A 20,343-nucleotide genomic window follows, 5' to 3' on the forward strand; every position below is an offset into this window, starting at 1 on the left:
TACTGATAATTACATTCGCCGCGTGAAGATAAGCTAACACGAATATTAAGTGTAGAATACACGGGGTGCAACAGTCGCATTAATTTCTCCTAAATCATAATAGGTAGAGCTGAATTGGTATAACTAGACCTGCACTGCCTATTTGTTTCGTTGCATCGCGATCACAATCGTACTACCTTAAATACGCAAAATCGACAATTTTACGCTCCTCGCCCTATCGTTGATACTTTCACTTACACATCCATTTTACATTCAGCGAAATTTGTTTCAAATACGGTAGATTCGATAGAAAAAGGTTCAAGCTATAGCGTTTTTTCACGGTCCGCACGAAACGACTGTACGTTTACGATCGGGACCCGATCTAATATTATTACGCGATATACTCGTATATTTCTTCTTTTTATCTTAGGAACCTACGTGTTTTTTTATTTTCCTTCGCGAACGAGTAACCTTAAATAACGTAGCAAATTATTTAGCAAAAACATAGGGACGAGAATTCAGCAAGATTAATCTTACATTAACAGAAAATAAAGATCGAGGAACTTTTTACCTACTCTAGAGGGAAATTACGACGGACCGGCTGGCTCGTTTGTTTATGCAGATCAAAAATTAGACCGAGGCGTGCGGATAATTGAAAACGCATTACTTTTGCATTGTATTCCGTGTGTAAGTAATTAAGCTGTCATTTGCAGCAGAGTTGTTCATCGGTCGTTTTTATAGCACGAGCCCGCTTAAGAATGTAACAGTCGGTTTGCTTCCTTAAACATCTAATGAGCCTACTTTCGTAGAAAATAAGCTATACAGCTGCTCGTTAAGAGCGTCTTCTGTCCTTCCACGCTCAAACAAATGCAAAACATCGCGTCGCTGCAATTCGTCTTTAATGTTTGATTATCGTCCAGACGCTCCTTTTTCCTACGTTGCAAAATCCTAACAGCATAGAATGCTAGGCCTGATACGAGCTTCATTTACAGCCTGAAATCTCACCGATATACGGCCAATTATACATATACTACTTCAAAAAAAACACGTACCTATAGCTGTTCTTTCTTGTGTTAATCTTCGTATTTGAGTAGACGGACAAAGTATTAAGATTTAAAATAGCGAGGAAAAATAATTCGATCGTGGGAACTATAGAAATACTAAAAATTTATATGATCCAGCGTATTATACATTGTCGTATCTTAAAATAATTGAACGAATTGGGCTACACTAGGGAGACGAAATGATTAATAGAAGAAACGGAAACCAAAAGAGCCATCGTTAATAAAATGAATATGTATGTAGGTACCTAGATCCAACCCACGATAATTTGCCGAAGATTCCATTTCACATATCGCTTTTTCGACTTATTCAACGCATACTTTTAATTCGAGAAAGATCGAGCAGAGAAATCGCGAATAACGCTATTCCACAAAGTATGCCGTCAAGAATGTCTTCTTTCGTAAGGAGAATATGAGATAAGGGAGTAACATTTTTATATCGTTCTCAACTAGAGAACGTTGAAGTTGCCGGTGCAACTCCACAGAGGTTTCCTTACCACTTCTTTCATCTCCCTGCGAGAAAATTTAATTTTTCCACCGTCAATGTCGCGAACGCTGATCTCGTTATAAATACTACTTCTAATCTCGAAAAAGGCTAGAAATGTATTTCGATTAATTTTCTATATAATGTTATTCCTTTCAGGTTGCAGGATGGTATCTTCTACCGTGACGATAATTAAAAGGTAATTCTTTATCGACGTTGCATCGGATCGGTGATACGTGGAGTCTCAGATATTCAAAGTCAAAAAATTAACGAGAAACTTTTGATACGTGCAAAGATTCGGAACCGTACTGTCAAGAATAACGAATGAAACGTCGCGTCGACCATGTTTCTGGAAATTGCGGATGAAATATTTCCGGTGAAACGTTGGCCGATAAAATGGATTTCGAGAGCAGAACTTTAGTTGTTTAGTTTTATCTTTGAACGAAGATGGAGGAAACGAGAGCATGCAGTTTTGAAAGCAAGTACCCGCGTATTGGCTCAATGAATTCGCTTAATGAAAGCATTAGAGCATACCTTTCGAAGCACGTTTTCCAAGGGAACGCGGTTACTGCCGGTTTTGTGCTGCCCGTAACAATGCGCAACCACGCACACGTCCGACAGAGAACTCATCAATGCCGACGCTCTTCATAAACGTAAGAACGGAATTACCGTTCGCGCTAACCACCTTTTCTTCTATCGTCCCACTAAAATCGTTCCTCTTTTCGTTACGACGCGATTCCGATGCCGTTAGCGATATTAAAATTCATACTGGAAATCATTCAACGGAACGCGAATCGTTTCATAAACGTTTCTCCAGGACGTAGCTATATCGTACCAAACGTCTGCACGATTAAACAGAAATATTAAATTTATACGATTTGCATTCGCAGAAATTCCTCTTAATTCTAGTTAATTCTGGTTTTGTCCTGTTTACGTTGTTCGACAACTGTCTTTACTCGTTTGAAATTTAAGGAAATCCGAGGATGTTTGATATTATGAAAAGATCATCAAAAAATTTGACATATGTACGTTATAACGTGTATGTCCGCACAAGGTTGGGATACTGCAAAGAGGATACCTTCTTCAGAGGCAAAGGTATTTCGACAGAGGAATATTTTCTCGTCGGCGAAGAAGACACGGCATACGATATTAACTCGTAGACATTTCATACAGATTTACATATACGAAGGAGATGTGAAACGTTTGTTCCTTTCGTTACAGAGACATTCTTGCGTAGGAATTTGCCTCTATTCTCTCATGTTGATCATGGTTCGCTTTTCTTCTAGATATTCCTTTTTCCAAGACGTCCATTCGGTCAGGAAGCAACGCGCATTCCAAGAAGAAATTCTCGAAGGACCGTTAGTCCCATCGACTGGCGTGTAATCGAACGCGAAAAGGAGATTCCAAGAAAAACAGATGGCATAAGCGTCTTTTCATCTGGTTTCAACAATCGGAGCTCCGCTTTAATAAGAGACCAGAAATATGAAAAACTTTCTTCGAACTTCGAAGCGAAGAGCCGCCAGTGGATTTGCTAGCAAAGCGTGAAACGAAGACGCGAAAGCATTTTCATAGCAACCGGTACTTTAAACTGACTCGTCTGTTATGGCACTGACTTCCCTACGAACTGAACTTTCGTACTCTAGCTGCCGTGCGCAAATATTTGTTTTCCGTTAAGAGTCGCTCGGAAGAAAATTCGTCAGATAGACCTAAAAACGCTCGAAACTTTCGGGTCAGTGTTTCCTTCATCCAGGCTAATACGCTTTTAGCATAATCGATAAATCGTGGCTGTTGAAGTTGTTCGAATGCTCGTTTCCGCCACCGCATCCGATGATGAATTATACGGTTGGAAAGTCGCAAACGACAATAGCGACTCGGTAGAACGAAATACAGGAATAATTTGTAGCTTTAATTTCGAATCTATGCCGGTTTGCTCGACCCGAAACCGATTCCTCTCGCTCGTCAAGTTCCGTAACCAAATTACCAGCAGTTTTTTTTTTAAATCGAAACGCGATCGGTGTCGTCTGAAACACAAACGTGGCGATTCTAAAAATTTGCGTAACAAGCTAGATACTTCGTGATTACGTTGGACGTTGATTCGAAGAACGATTCGCGAAAGGAAGGAGGAAACCCGCGGCTTTCAAGAGTGGATAGGTCTCGCAACGAGCGACGCTGAATAATCGTTCGTTTTGAAACGTCTTCAGAAGGCACGATCGAAACGAAGAAAAACAACGTCGTCGATGCCTTTGCAACGAGAACGGCACGCTTATTAAAAAAAAAAAAAAAAAAAAAAAAAAAAAACGCGCTGCGTTATATAACGGAGCAGCAAATTACTCGAGATAGAACTGAAAACGAGATGCTTAAGATCCTCAAAGGAACTCCGATTTAATTAGACGAAATAGGGTCAGCGAACGTTTAAGGATATGCTATTCTCGAAACCAACTGGATGGAGTGCTCCTCTGAACCCGTGAAAATGTGTATACCCGTTTCTCTCTCTTTGCCTTCTTACCACGCTAAATTGCTGACTACGATTTACCTGCGTCCACGCTTTCGTCGTATTCATCTCTCGTCTAAATTTGCGCCTACAACTTCCTAATTGCGTTATCGCGAACGCGATAGGAAATGAATTAGAAAATTGAAATGGATAGGAAATGAATAGGAAAGGAATTTTGTGTTTTCCTTGTATCACGTTGATATCGACCTTCGAAAATTGAAAAATTTGCTGCACAGAAGAAAAATTACAGGAAAAGCATCGAGAATATGAAAAATTTCGAAAGCTCGATTCAGTTTTCAGTGTTATTTTTACTTCTATGAAACGCGTCAATTAGTTGGAATAATTACGTTTAATTTCTTTTGTCAATCCTTTCCTCTAACATGCTGTATATTATACGTAATTGAAATAATGTCATAATTTCTGCACATTTTTAACGATAATTTTATTTGCGCGATATACTAGATACAACAAAGGAATTACTTTCAACCTCACGACCAGTTACATAAAATGAATGATTTAATAATACGGACATAATGTATCGAGTAATAATGGAAAATAAAGGCGATACGCGGTCCGAAATGCTTTCAATAATTCCATAACGGATCAGCTTTGTGTACGCCGAGTAATTTGGAGAGAGCAAACTCCAAATTCGAACGCAATGCGATTTCTATTCCATTAAACAAACGGTACCCTTTGCGATGCGCGAAGCTTAATAAATTGTTGCATCGAGTAGACGGCCATCGCAGTATTAAAACACGCCTCGTCTGTACATACTCTCTATCGAAAAAAGGCAGCAATTAGCGTTAATTAAGCAACAACTACCGCTTTCTCTTCATCGTGCGGCAAAGAATAAACGGACGCTTTATCATCCTGTAAAAATTCTTGTTTGCAGACTACGATTGTCGGTCGTGAGATTGCCTTCGACGTGCAATTATCTTTCTGAGGAAATCTCGAGCCGATTAGTACCCCTTGGTATACATATTTGCAAAACAAAGGAGAGGTGTGCTTGACAAGGGAAAGTTTCCAGACAACGGTTTTTCGTCATTGTTTCGAAGGACAATAACCAGGCGAATGTTAAATCGTTACCAAAATGACGCGATATTCAGACGCGGAACAACGATGGACGAAGAGTGGAACCTTGATTATTCGGAATAAAAATTAATTGATCACGTGACTAACTTGAACTCTAAAGGCTAAAGAACGATGCATCGCCTTTGCTGAATCGAGTCGAGAGAACGTTTCACGGATCCGCGAATTTCGAAAGAAATAGCTTTGCTCGTCGAGCCTTTAACGATTCCATGGCGAGCTCCCTTAATAAAAGTCCGAACGTCTTTTCTCGTGGAACGAATAAATCATCGCTTCGACGACCCATTAAAAAGTCGAAAAAGGGTCTTATTACTCGGGAAGCGAAGAGAAGAGAAGAGAAGAGAATACCAGCGAGTAAAGAAGAGGCTACCGAAGAAAATTGCTGACAACTGCAGACGTGTCTTAACGATAAGGCTCTGGCAATCTAAGCATATAATCTTCTTAAGAGCTTTGCCGTCTAATTAAGAAAACAGTATTATAAACATATACAGTAACATAGAAAGCTCTTTTTTGTGGTTACTTTATTACACGAGTATAGACTGATTCTTACTATCAGATTCACCTATACGTGTATATTTTCATCGTCGACGATAGAAAAACAAACGAAATACAAAACTACTTACTACGTTTTGATAGAATTTAACGTTAAGCAACTTTATTATTTCTTCCATAAATATTATTAATATAAATGACGATAAACGAAAGTGAGTCTCCATCGGCGTACATAAGTGAAAATGCAGAATGTTTTTCATTTCTTCGATTTTAAAGATACGATCTATGACACCGTATACAATTCGAAAAGTTTCATCTTAAATTATAGACAATTTTGGTTTTCTTTGTCTTTCGCGTTCTTCATCTTGACTTAAAAAGTATTTTAATCTTTAAAAAGTATCGCTCGCAAAGAAACGCGTGTCTATCTTTTCCTTGTATCAGATTAGAGTATCTTTCAGGCTACTGAAACCATAAAGTTCGCTTTGGTAATGAATCCTCGTTACTTTGTCTTAAAATGGGTACATTTTATTCGTGTTTCGACTAGTGTTGGAAACGCGATAGAAAAATGTACAGCTGGAAAATGGTTCGATCGTCGATCTATAAACGTTGATAATAGATCAACATCGAAACCAGCAAACTGTAAAGTATGAAAACATCTTTTACAAGGAGTCCTTAAAAAATGACATTTATCCATCAACGTCAGAGGCACAGGACAGGATTATGCAGTTTCAACTGAAATTCCGGAGATTTGTCGTTGAAGGTTCAGGATTGTCGAATCGTTTGTTCGATCGCGATTTTGACACTGACGAATCGGAATGATAGATGTGCCGTGAATTCATTGCGAAATCGCGGTAGCCTATCGAAGTCGTCGCGCAGTTTCGACGCAGAGAGGAAGAGCAAAAAAAAACACATCGTGCTTTCAACGAAACACGTTCGATTCGAATGCCTTAAAAATTCCGTCGATTTCGTTCCGATCAAAAATATGTATTAGTCGTCGTTCGTGGGATAATGTTCGTTTCCATGTTAAATTTCCATAAGTTGTTCGGAAGCTCTAAACATTTCCTACGCGACGAATATCGTTGGTATCTCGATTTTTCCACACGGATAACGACAAATTTGCGACGAGACGAAACAAGAAGGATACACGTGCGTATGTGTTATTCTTCCAAAAGTTGTAGCGTTTATTCGTTGAAAAATAATTCTCATTCTAACAGGCAAAGTAAGTATTGACGCGCATCGAAAATCACGATATATCAAACGAATGCACCGATATTCCCATCGCAATTATCATGTTCGATGAATTGAGCTCGCTGTATACTTTTAATCTCGCTATAGATTGTTTATAAACACTTTCGTTTTTACCTGTCCGTTTCCATGCAAATGGAAATAGCATTTTCGCCGATGCACGATCGAATATTATACCGCGAATCAAAACGCTCCTCGTAACGGATATACCTATCTGACCGTCTATTAGTTATTCGCGAATCACCAAACGGTAAAGTTACAAATGACAAATGATACTAGAAACGAAGATCGAATATACTGCCGCGTTCGTCTAATATCCATATGTATGTGCTTAGATATTCCTCGAGTTTGGAAATGTTTTGTCAGTCTAGAATCGCATCAAGCGTCGTTCAGACTTTTGTTCGAGAAAGAAAGGAACGACATCGTTGTCTGCGTAGCGCAAGCTGCACCAGGCTTTCCGTAAACGTCGCATCTCGCATAAATATGGAAATTTTGAAAGTGAGGTTCAGCCATTCGGCTCTCGTCTTTTCACGCAACACCTTCGCGTTCGCGTTCGCGTTTGTATCCGTATCCGTGTTGCGTCTCGCTCGTTCTCCCCACACGTTTCACCGATATACAGCGTCAGAAATATCTTGAAAATCTCGGCTGCACGCATCGTGTAAAACGATATGGTTTGAATATTAATGACAGAAACGTTTTTTTTATCCGACACAGCTTCGAGGACGTAGCGGGGAAATCCTTTCTGCGATTCTATTACGATCGACCGTATAGAAATACATACTTCTTACTCCCATGGTGACTCGTGAGTATCGCGCTACGCAGCTTTCGCGCGGAGAAGATCGATCTACGAAATTGAAAACGGTGGAGCGTGGCGGAAAAGGCCGAAGCGCGACCAACGAGATGGTATATATCGTACTTTGCTTTGGCAGAGTCCCAGAGGAATCGCCATAGCTTTTCAGATACGAATTTAAACCGGTCCGCATAAAGTTCCGCGGTTCTTTCCGATCGATTGTTTTCTTCTAGAAGATCAAACTATCTTCGATTTACGCGTTCGTCGAATCCCAGATAAATTCACCACGCTTTACGAAAAATCCAATCGATTCGTCCTCGTAACAGATAGCAAGACGAGATTTTCCTTCCAGCTCGTTAGTTCCGAAAAAAGAGCGATTTTTCGTTTTCGCGCAGCAAAAGAAACCCGGTTTACCTCGTTCGACGGACAATGCAGTTTATTCGTCGCGCGAGTAACAAACTGCTTCGATAACGCGAATGATCAAGTCCGTTCGAACAAATTACAGCCCGCGAGATTCAACGGGATCGAGGCATTTTTGACGGTCGGTAGTTTCGCTTCGTTCTCAACTGCGAGTGCATTTCGATTTCGACGCCGTGTCATCAGGATTAAGAATACGGAAACTATACCGGATAGACTGTAACTAGAAGACGAAAGTTATGGAAATTACGAAATAGAACGCTTGCTATCGCTTCCATTCTTTTCTTCGTCGAAGGAAACAGAAGTTTCACGAATCGTTTGGGAAATAAGTTGGAAGAACGCAGCAGCGTTATGCGAGGAAGTTGCTGCTTTTCGATCCGGGAATACTTTTGTAAGATCTTTTTCATGCGCAGGGACTATCTCCTCTTCGTGGGTCGCGCTCACGATCAGGATTTCGATCGTTATATCGGAGGAATTCCTGATTTTTATGTATTGTCTCATGAATATCAAATGCATTATGTACTTTTACACACGTCAACTCAATATAGAATTCATCGAATCGTATCTTTTGACTACTATCTTTATTTTATGTTACGGTTATGTTACAATTCTTGTTTATCATTTGTGCTAATCGGTATTTGTCGTACTTTGTGTTTGTTGTAAAGAATCGGTGCAATTATTTACAGTTGTAAAATGTCGTTCATAGCACGGTGATAAGTTTCTTTGATAAATATGTCTCGATGCAGTTGAATATTTCATACGCTTTTTACCCGCTAGATCGTCATAGACATCCTGAATCCTTCGAATATTCCACTAGTTTCATACCGTATCATCTGTCTTCGACATGCAATGAATCAGCGCTAAGTAAAAAGCTCTCGATTCTTTCGTTATTCGATCTCCTAGTTATTTCGAAAGCGCACCGTTTCTCTCACTTACACTCGCTATACAGACTTTTCATGATCGATGGGAATAAAAATAAATGGTAAAAATCCATAAATGATTTAGACCAATCTAAAACTGTCATCCGCTCGTTGCTCGATATACTCGAAAGTACAGTAGAAGATATTCGACGAAATTTAACGAAACGATAACGCTCGCAATTTCGAGGTAAAACGGCAAAACTGCAAATTCAATTCGTATACAGGGACGAATAAACAACAGAGTAGAATGTATGCAGCAACGTATGAAAGTACAATATACCGTGTGAGGATTCTTATCCTAAAAATGTCAATATAGAGGCATAATTTGGCGCGTGCAAATATCATGTACGCATATTGGAACGTCATCTTTTAAACGGTTGATTCCGTTATAAATTTCAGATTAGTTACCCGATTGCTCCATATTTTCTCGACAACTAAGCGGGGAGAGAAAGGAGTGTCTCGTATCGGTGACATAACAACATCGTAAATTGCGGATTGATATATCACCTGGTTTGAATATTGCGGTGACTGGCGTTATTTGTCGCCTTGATCTATGAGAATCTTCTGGCGCAGCAGTGAAAAACAACGCGGGCCTGTCCATAGGTTAAATATATTCGCGCCTGCGTATCTACGATCGCGAATATTCCATCGAATATACCATCCGATTTGCTGACTTTTATTTATCGATATTAACAGCTACTGATAAATCTCGTTTATAAACTTCCTATTTTATACGAATATCATACATACACGCGCTTCCATATATCTCTGCTTTAATTCTCCAAATCAGATTTTTCAACGTCTCGTGCTCGTCTGAATTAGCTCGCAAAGAGTGTCATTGCCGCGCTGCTAATTACGAGCTATTACGACTTTTTAATTAGTCTTTAAAAACTTCTTCATCGAATCGGTTTTTAAGCGCACGTTTCAACAATGGCGCGGCGCGGCGTTGCGGTAGGTCAACTGGAGACCAAAGAGACGCAGGAAAGTATTATCGGATAACTCTAGCCGTAGGCACTCGGTTGGAAATTTATAGATAATCTCGAGTCTTACAATCGAGACAGTGACGTCTTTCTTCTTGAACCGAAACGAATTGTCCGAGCGGAAGAAAATGTAGAAATATCGGCGGACGACTTTCCATTACACCGAGCAAAGCCTCCTATCTCGAGGTCCTTGCTACTGAAATTCACGACCGTGTGTTTTAGCTTGCGAACCATTTTTCATGTTATTTGTTATTTTTAATGAAAGTGTAGAAGATAAAAACGAAGATAACAGAATTCGTCAATGAAGAAGCGAATAATTCTTTCGAAAGGGGAGGCCCTTTTCGAAAAGGGGAGGCCTAACGTCCAAACGACGAGATACTTTGTTTTCACCGAGAGAAGGGTTAATCGATGTCAAACTTCGAAGTGATTTGAAACGCTTAGAATTAACCAGTATCGTTGTTCTCTTTCGATCGGGGATTCTAATTATTTCGTTGTCGGAAGAACCTAACATCTGAGTTGATCGATCTTATCTCAGTGATACTCCTTTTGTGTCGAATTCCTCTGAGATATGTTCGCAGTTGGATCAATTACGACCCATTGCATTAAATGAGCTCGGAATTTAATTGCTAGCCGCCATAAAGGACAATCCGTCTTTATACGAATTGCAACAATATCGTTACTGTGTTTAGTTCGAATAAGGGACCTCTCTCACAGAAGTCGGGAAATTCTCTCGATAAAGTTGGCTAACCTAGCCAACCGAGCAAGTCAAATAAAATATAAATATACATATATTTATTATTACCATCTTTTCAATATAAAATCATATTGTAAAAAAATGAAATTTTCAAGCTGCACGCAATACTTTTTCATCTATATTGCGGTTTATTCGTGCCATTTCAATAAAATTCGATTTTTCCATTTGAAACAAGATCCATAACCGGAATGAAAATAATTCCAGCACTTATTATACGTGTATCTATATAAATCTACCTAAATCACGTGATATATGAACATATTACATGGTACAATCGAATTTGAATATAATTTACTCGCTAAATAGATGAGAATATTAATCGTAAGTGAAATGGGGAAAACGAAACAGATTTAAATAGTTGTTGAACGATAGGTTTATCTCGTGTCTCTTCTGCTCTGATAAAATTAATCGATAGCTTCGATCCTCGAACGAACCCGTGAGAATTTTCGCAGATGTTTTTTCGCATCGGTCGAGTACGAGTTAACGTTTTCTAGTAATACAGTGCGCGTGAAAGAAAGAAGGCTGGGAAGTTTCTTTCTTTTACTTTTTTGACGTTTTCGTCGCCATACTTCTTCTACCGCAGAGGGCACTTGCACTCGTAAACGTCTTAGCAGAGGTGTTATTCCGGAACGAACATTCGTTAAATATCCAACGGAAGGAAGAAAGTCGACGGTCGACTGTGCCAACCAAACCAGCCACTCCGAGAGAATTTGATCGTTTTATAGGGAAGAAGAACAGCCACCGGTAAGCCGTTCGAGAAACGATCGTTTTCCCTCTCGCGGTCAAACCACGGATGATGGATCGACTCAAACGCGTTCCATCTCGTACCAATGGGACGTTACGCCTCGACTTTCTTCCGTCGGTCAATGATTTCAAGCGGTGATAAACGCAACGTGGAAATTTAGAATATTTTACGGTTGATAAAATTAACTACGCGTAGTCGACGATATTCTCCGTTTTATCGATGATGTCGAACTTTAAGCGTTCGACGATCGACAATACTGCGAGGTATGACGCGCACGACTATCGACATTCTGACTGCTTTTATCGTGGAATCGAACGTGAATCGCGATCGTTTGGCAATCAGATTCTCCGGTATCGTGGCGCCTTTAAATGCGATGTACGTGTACTTTGAAAACGGGTCTATCCAGGTGTTTGTACAGTAAGGTTCGCACGGTATTTGCGGTATTGCAACGTACGTCAAAGAGAAATTGAAACGCCGAGCGTAAACCACATTAGTCGTGTATGACTCATCAACGTAGCTGTAATACTGCCTTCGCGTTGTTAAATAAACCTAATTCCAGCCATCAAATATTGAAGGCTGCCACGAACTTCTACAATTTGATGCTTGCCTGCTAACGTAACGTAAATTCTTTGAATTATAAATGAGCGTAATACAGAGGGATCTCTCGCTATTGACTTTTCTTCTACGCGTTTCCATTATTCCTGTTACTTCCACGTTTCGTCGCTTATTTTCACCGTCCATTTTAACAGAATCTACGAATATTTACCCAGTTTTTGAATCACAAGAGCTCGCGAGAATTACGTTCAACTTCTTGTCCAAGAGTTTACATTGCGGCTGGTTTTGATCGAGTGTCGTCGAAAACTTCAAAGCAGCTACCGTTATCGGAGAAACGACGTAATTTCATCGGTCCTCCGTTATCTTTTTATTTACTTTCTAATTCGTTGCTTGCGCAGCTTCATTTTCTACCTATAGACTGTGTCAAAATACCATTCCCTGACAAAAGCTTTGAAACACCTTCTATCTTTACAGGACAATAGTTTTCGAAGGAGCGAATTCTACAGTCGACGGACATGTTTTCTTACTTTCCGGCGGATTAAGTCCACTATTGCTGGAAGCGCGCATACACGTTGAGAAGCTCTACAAAAATACATCTTCAAATATATCTTCTTTCTTTACTAGATCACGCTTCTTCGATAAAGAGCAGATCGTTGTATCTCTATAACGAAACGAGCCAGCTGAACTTTATATCTTTGCTCCGATTAAAAACGCTGAAATTTATCGACAATTCATCGATTCAAAAAGCGCGTCTTAATATTAATTCGGAATTAAAAGCAACGCATTCGTACAAATCGCGTTTTAAATGCATTTGGTGGAGAAACAAAGAACGAAATATGTATTAGGACATCGTCGATGAAACCTGTGTAACAGTCACGTTCAAAGTTTGACGAACGAACCGATATGTTCTCGTATATACGTATACATACGCATATGCATATACATACACACGAAATTGAGTCGAATGTATATACGTAATAATAGGCGTGCTTACATTTGTGGGTGTTTAACGGTTAGTCGCTGTGTTCTCGCGTTCCGCGCGATGTTTTTTCGGAGGAGCGGAAGAAATCCGGAATACGGCTCGACGGGAAACTTACGTCGGGTAACAAAGCACGAAGAAGTTGTGAAAGCAAAATATGGCAAATTATTAACGGTGGCGGTTGTATAGGGGGAAGTTTCGCGAACGTAAATTCGTCGTTCCCTCGGATTTATGGTCGGAATCTCCGTAGAATGAAATAACCCCCGGTCTGTAAACTATGGCGTTCCATTTGCAGGAAACGCTTCAAAGCTAACATAATTATGAACGTCGCATCATCGTGTCATTACGTCGTACGTAGTCGGTGAGAGAGCAATAGACACTGGCGCGGAAGATAGCGACTGCGATCGCGATACGCGACACCGGCCGATACCGAGGAACACGCATCGAATCTATCCAACTATAACTTTCGGATAAACGTGTTTACCGGCGGCAAATGTCGAGTTTGCTTTGCAAACCGAGAACGCGGTATCACGTTCCCAAACTTATTTCGCCTATCCGGAGTTTTCTTTCAACTTTTACATTTCCTCTCCTTCGCGGGATTTCGATATCTCTTTTTCAAAGGTTACTCACAAAGGAAATCAGCAAACAATGATAATCTAGAGAGAGGCCGAACGAAAATGTACAGAGAAGAAAGAAAAACCGTTTGTTCCTATCGAGTAGAAATTCCGTATTTCAATGTTTTATTCTATCGATTCGCGTTTTAACGGACTTTGATATTCAGGCTGTCGAGATTTCTAGAATTTATTCGTGTAACACTCGACGGAGGGTCCTCGCGGTTGTCGACGGAAATTGTTTCGAAAAGAGCAAGCGAAACACGTACAATTTGGCAAGCTGCTAGTTTCAATATTTATGAGTTAAGAGTTTATCCTCTTTAGAGAAAGCACCTCTTTGAAAGTTGTAGCAACACTGTGGACGAATGGAAACGAACGCAAATAGAAAGAAGTTTACCTGCAGCGTTTCTGTTTGTTAACAGTGCATATACACGCGTACGTTTATGTAAAAACTATTTCTGGCTGAAAATTTAATTGGCAACAGGATCAGAAGGTTATTATTATTATCAATCGCGTAAAAAGCAAATTACATGTAACTTTACGCACGATATTCTATTAAAATTGTTCATTCCAAGAAATGCAAATTTAATCGTCCGCAAAGCCCGATTATACCGTAAAAGTTTTCCAACGATAAAACAACAGGCTGCATTCTCGCGAAAATATTTGCAACGCGATATTTATTAAACGGAGGATAATCGGAAATAATTGATAAAGCGGTCGGGAGAGGAACGAGCGCGGAGAGTATTGTAAAAAGTTCGACGAGCGGAATATTTGGTTCAACGAGCTTGTCGCGCAGATAGTACACATGTAGCGACGTAGGTACACAGCTGCTTTTTAAAACAGCGTGCGTGCAACCGCTCTTTTAGTTGACCGCAACAACATTTGCAAAGTCCCTAGGGATCATTGTTTTCTGCAATGCGTTTTTATCTGTCCACGACGAGTCATGGCGAGCCACGCCCGCACACTAGTTAACGTTAATTTCCACTTCCTGATTCCTCGCCCCTCCGCGCTACCATTTCGCTCGTTTTACACGTTTTCAACATTTCCACCGTTTCCAGTGTTTTCGGCGTTGCCTATCGTACATCCACCAGGTTCGCCAACTTTTACGACAATTCCATGACGCGTCATAGTCACTGGCGTGAAGATAAAACGATTTGTGCATGGAACCAACTTGGCTATTTCAAAGAAGAACTGCCTTTGCATTTTTTTAATTACGTTTAACACCGGTTTCCACGGGAAAGCATGATTCTCCGAATTAGCATGCTCCGATCTCGCGCCGTAATAAAAATGCTGCTGCGGATCGAACAGAGAGGTATGCACGTACTATATACGTATATACTATACCGCGATTCGTGAATTTTTCCATGCGCGTTAAACGCACGTGGCTCTATCGGTTGATCGTTAACTATCGCGCAATAGGAATTTTTATCGAGTACGTACGTTATTCGGATTCGGATTAAGCCAAAGAGGAGAAAATTTTGATGTGCGTTTCAATTACTCGATGGGTAATACTCTTTTACAAGAATTAACAAGACTATGAAAGCTTAGCAAAATGAGAGTAGATTGTGAATTGTCGCACTGGCCAGTGTTGTTAACCGGATCAAATAGGAAAATTCTAATCAACGAGAGACGAACGCGAGCATTTTACTCTCGATAAATCGAGATTGCGCGCGCGGACAACCCGAATAAACAGACCTATGTACATACCATACTACGAAAAATTAGTGACAAAAGGTAATTGAACAACCTGTATATACGTATATATAGCATCGAGCTGTATTACTTTTCGGATTGTACCATGGATTAAATGACACGTTAATTTTCTCTTCCCTCTCCGATTAATCGATTTTTTAACAAGAATTTAACGCGAGCAATTCAATTTCGAACGAAAGAACTTCCAATGACAAGCGCGCTGCCCGAATTTCATAGAACAGCTTAAAATTAGCTTTCAAAGTTACGAAGCCGAGTTAACTTTTTCTACAAGGACAACTTTTGTTTGATTACAAGTTCAATGGACAAGAAGAGGACGTTTTCTTATCGCGACGTGTGTAATCGTGCCAGAGTACGAACAAATTGTGCATCGGCTTACCGTGCAACAGTAGCGAAAAGAAGAAAATGCAGATCATCTTGGCTAGAGCTGGCGCGCACCAACCGCTCCCGTTGACGCTGTACCGTAAATCCATTTGCAGAATCTTCACGGTCCATCGTTTCCGGTACATTTCGCAACACCAGGCTCAAAGTCGTGCCAGCTCAAGTGGAGCGATATATCTTTTCTGCCAACAATAAACAGAAATTCACTTTCCGCTCCGAATTCTCGTCGTCCGCGAATCTCCTCATTTTTGTTCCGTATCTCACCCATCGATAACATCTCTTCTCGTTTCTCTTCGTTAACGAAAACTACTCGCATCGAAATACACGCGCGTAACACCTGTTTCGCCTATCTTTTGTTTCGTTTTCGTCAATTTTAATTTATACTTACAACAACGACTTTTTAAACACGAGTATCCACTTACTTTCAACGTAAACGACTACCAATGAAGCGGTGTTTCGCGTCCAACATTTATTATTTATTCGCAAATTCTAAATGACGCTACAAGTATTCGACAGATCGTTAAAGTCTCGCGTTAATCGAAAATAAATACCCTGCGATCGAATGTAATAATGGGCATTTGCGTAACGCGAACCGTGTAGATTACAGCAATATGTACAATAATAATATTTGTTATACAATTTATAGCCTGACCAGACGGGTTGCCGATACGAAAGCGACACGACAGCAATTTCACGATGTTTACAATTTCGATTATCTATTCGTGGATTTATTACCGGCCGGTTATTACGCGGCAATAATCAGCCTGTTGTATGAACGAGCCGACAACCGTTGACGCGTCTGCGAGACTGGCTTGTGCGTAAATTGAAATCAATCTCGAATACAACTCTATCGTTGGATAATCGCTTAAAAGGGTAGTCGCTTTAAACGCGCACGAAAACTGTTTAGCTTCGTTTCCGCGTTTTAAAGCGGCACGCGTTTAACCTTCGCTCTCTTTTCACCTATTTTCCCTTGGTCATTGAAAATTTATCTCTTCCAATTGGAAATTCGACGAACGCGTAGCGAGCGAATTTCTGATTTAACGAAGCCTGCTTCTCTTCGACCGATTATTCGATGAGATCGAGATCGAGATCGACATAAAAGTTTTGGATCGTCGCGCTGTAACAATTATGACTTGGAGACGTCCGTCGAGATGACCTGATCGTTGCTGCATAATATCGTATAGTAATTGGCAAGACTAATCGCGCGCAGGTGCAATACCGGACTTGACATATTAATTTTGCACGTCTGTCGTCGTATCGCGTAAATTTCGCTTAAACTTCAAGCCGCCCTTCTAATGCCCAGAACTAGAAATCGAATTTGTTCACCAACCTTGAATAAATACTACCGAATAAGCTCCGGATTTGTTACGGCCTGTTGATTCGATTCCTCTCGCTACATGAACATCAATAACCGTTATCGTTGCACGCGTCTCCTTTTTACTTTGATCGATGAACGTGCACCGCCTGCTTCGTACTGTTTGACGATCGACGAGTGAACGGTCAAAATGAATTTGCGCGGAAATAAAAATTTGCTTTAAGTAGTCGAATCGTGAATTTTAATAACTGATAGTTCTTTTACGAGATAATAGGCGATGTGTTTTATTTAATATTCGAATCGGATATATTCGTATACATTTCGTTCTTCGTATGCCGCACAGTAAATCAAAGGCAGAGTTGCTCCTAAGTTCGCGAGTTATGGTTGTGCTAGAAAATTCTAGGGAATCAGTTTCAGGCAGTGAAATTTTGTATGACGTCTAAAAATAGGAAACACGATCGTTTCTTCCGCTGTAAATCGTTTATCCACGATCGTCCACGAAACATTGTTCTCTTATTCCTCGAAATATTTTCATAGATTTGAAAATTTAATAACGATTATTAAAGCAAGTATTTCTACCGAACTAGATATGTAGCGAAACAAACGAAAGAAAGATCTGTAAAATTTTCCCAATCGATCGGAAGATATTTTCTAATTATCCGGTAAACGATATTCTAGTCGAGTAGTCACGAGTAATTTTCGTGGAAAATTTAGTGGATATTATGCAAACGCAAATGTAAATGTAACGCGAACGCGTGTCCGACAGCGTTGTCACGGTCGAGTCAACGAACTATGGTGAAGAGCTGACCAGGCTGCTCTATGTACCGTACTTGATGCATTTTCAACGTGAAAAACGTACCGTGATCGCCGAAGCGACTTGCGTCAGCAGTTGTTGATCCGCAGTTACCGCTAAAACACGTCTATTGCAGTCGTGTCGAGGCCACGGGTACTTTTCTTGTCCGCTGCATTTCTCTTGATTTTTTCCGAAGCGACCCGTTGAAGCTCAACGTGGAAACATTCATCTTCACGCTTCACTAAACATTGTTTCGGTGCGATCACGCTTCACTTCGAATTTTCAGTTATCATTGTATATTATGTTTTTTTTTCTTAACTAGACACTCCACGAACTCACACGACGTTTATCGTCATAACGCGTCCTCAGAAGCCACACAGTGGAACAGATCGGTTAAAAGGTAGCCGCAAGTAGGAGAATGGATTAAGTTTCGAAACCGCCACCGGAATTTTACCGCGACGTAGGTACGATACTCGTCATATATAAATATATATAATAATTTTTAAACCGATCATACAGAAACACCACTTTCAATGGCTGAGAAGTACGTACGAGCGAAATTGAATAACGCGTCTACCAATAGGTTATGCATATTTTTACGAGTTTGTTCATTTTTGCAAAAGAATTTTTAACAAATCACGCCGCGTTACTGCCAATAAATCACTGACCGGTCAAATTACATGCAACACAAAAGGGAAAAGAGTTAGATTAACTTACGGTATTGCATAATATGTAATTACAGTTATAGAGTAATTCTATTTCCACATAACCTAACTTTCACTGTCTTCGGATCTTCTCGAAGATATTTGAAAGAAGCTTTTGTCGCCAAACACTTTGTTATCGATTCGTTCGACGATAGATTAGTTGCACAGTTCACAGCGAACAAGATATCCCGAACAAATCAAATTTCCACGTGACAAACGGATGCATCCTGCGCGAAGATGCACTAACGGAACATGGAACTCGCGATGAGTTCGCGCAGTCGACGATCGCCAATCTAGTCGGCGGTGCTTCCGTTTTCCTTAAGTGCCACTCATTCGTCATTCAGCACGCACACTCCGTCCTTCGTAAACACGTTTCATCGCGTGTGTATAAGCATTGCCGATACCGCGGGCAGCGCCGGTGAACCGACTGAAACGAAATCGCCGCGCCACGCCGGAGCAACAGAGAGAGAGTGAGTGGAGGGAGGGGGCGGTATTCACCGTCAAAAGGAAGGATGGAAGGGAGGATGGAAGAGAGGAAGGAAGAAAGGATTGGGAGTGTGAGGCTGTCGGAGGAAGGAGAAAGGAGCTGGTAAGATGGATAGGCAGATAAGTGGACGATCAAAAGGAGCGAGTAAGCGGTGTCCAAAGACGAGTCAAGAAAAAAGTGAGAAAAGAAGAGAAAGAGTGCGAGAGAGTTGCGTAAAGAGATCGGTGAGCGAAATGCTGCCGTGCTGAAGACCGCGACCCAACTGCGCCCGCGCTTAGCCAGATATCAGCCCCCCTCCCCTGCCACCAACCACCGGCGGCGTAGACTCTTACCACCTCCGCCTCCGTTGCCGCCGCGTTTCGCTCGCTCGCTTCACTCCGCTCCACGAGTCCATTCCGCGCCACACTGCTCCACACCGCGCTACACAGCTCTACACTGTTCCACACTGTTCCACGCTAACCGTCCTCCTACCAGCAATGTCACTGCTGCCGTGCTAACGTAGTCAGTCGATAGCGCTCCTATTATTATTGCGATGATCGACGCCTCGACCATTATGACCGACGTCGTATCCGTTGCCTGTTAAATTCGATAGCGCGATTCCTTGTTACGATCACGGATCCTTGTCCCACGACTCGATACTCCGCGGTTCTATCGCGATTCGACGATATCCTTTCTGTCGATGTTTGCTTCGGACGTGACAATATCCAAAGCTTTCTTACTATCGTAACGTTTAGTCGTCGTCGAAACGAAGAATAGGATATTCAAGACGGCTGAGTCTTTATTCGAACGTACGTTCATTGTTAGTCTACGATAGACTATCGAGATTTTTTATTTCCATTTTACTAAATTAAATTTACTGCCTAAATTACCGGGGATCGAATTAGACGAAACGAAGATAAGAATTTTAATCAAACGGAAACGTTCGTCACGGACGTTTGAAAATTATATAATATGCTAATAAGAATTTTGTTGAAAAAAGTTTATATCTGTGGGTTCCGCGTATCCTTTTCATTCTATCGATTAGTATCCTCTCAATTTACATACTCGTTAACGTCAAAGTCGTTGCTAAAGTTTAATATACCTCAGTTTTCAAGCTATGCATTAACGTCGCGGATTAAACGCGTTGCATTTGCATTTTTTCATCGATAAAAACGTCGAAGCTGTATACGATGCGAGCTGAAACGTTTTATCGTTAATGGGTATCACCGCGTATTCTAGAATAAACACGCCGTTTCGGAAATTAATCGGCGTTAGGGTGATTACAGAGGCTTGCAAGACGATTGTTACCTTGTTATCCATTGTATCTTTCGCCGCATTTTCGCCGCATTTTCGCCGCATACCATCGCATAATATGACTGATTCGT

General features: G+C 40.8%; 1 protein-coding gene across 2 annotated transcripts in view; it reads right to left on the minus strand.

Moving 5' to 3' along the window:
- LOC100643268 (zwei Ig domain protein zig-8) overlaps positions 1–19,297 on the minus strand; it is a 59,213-nt gene extending 39,916 nt beyond the window's left edge. Inside the window, exons 1-2 of one of the 2 annotated variants that reach the window (XM_048406353.1) lie at positions 17,855–19,297; positions 15,679–15,857 (exon numbers count right to left, since the gene is read on the minus strand). In XM_048406353.1, the coding sequence (XP_048262310.1) occupies positions 15,679–15,808 (130 nt within the window). In that variant the 5' untranslated portion in view covers positions 15,809–15,857; positions 17,855–19,297. Of the gene's footprint in view, positions 1–15,678; positions 15,863–17,854 lie in introns of both variants that reach the window. The other variant, XM_003402839.4, reaches the window with a different exon arrangement.
- Positions 19,298–20,343: the final 1,046 nt, after the last annotated feature.

The sequence above is a fragment of the Bombus terrestris genome, chromosome 6, assembly GCF_910591885.1.
Source record: "Bombus terrestris chromosome 6, iyBomTerr1.2, whole genome shotgun sequence".
NCBI classification, from domain to species: Eukaryota; Metazoa; Arthropoda; class Insecta; order Hymenoptera; family Apidae; genus Bombus; species Bombus terrestris.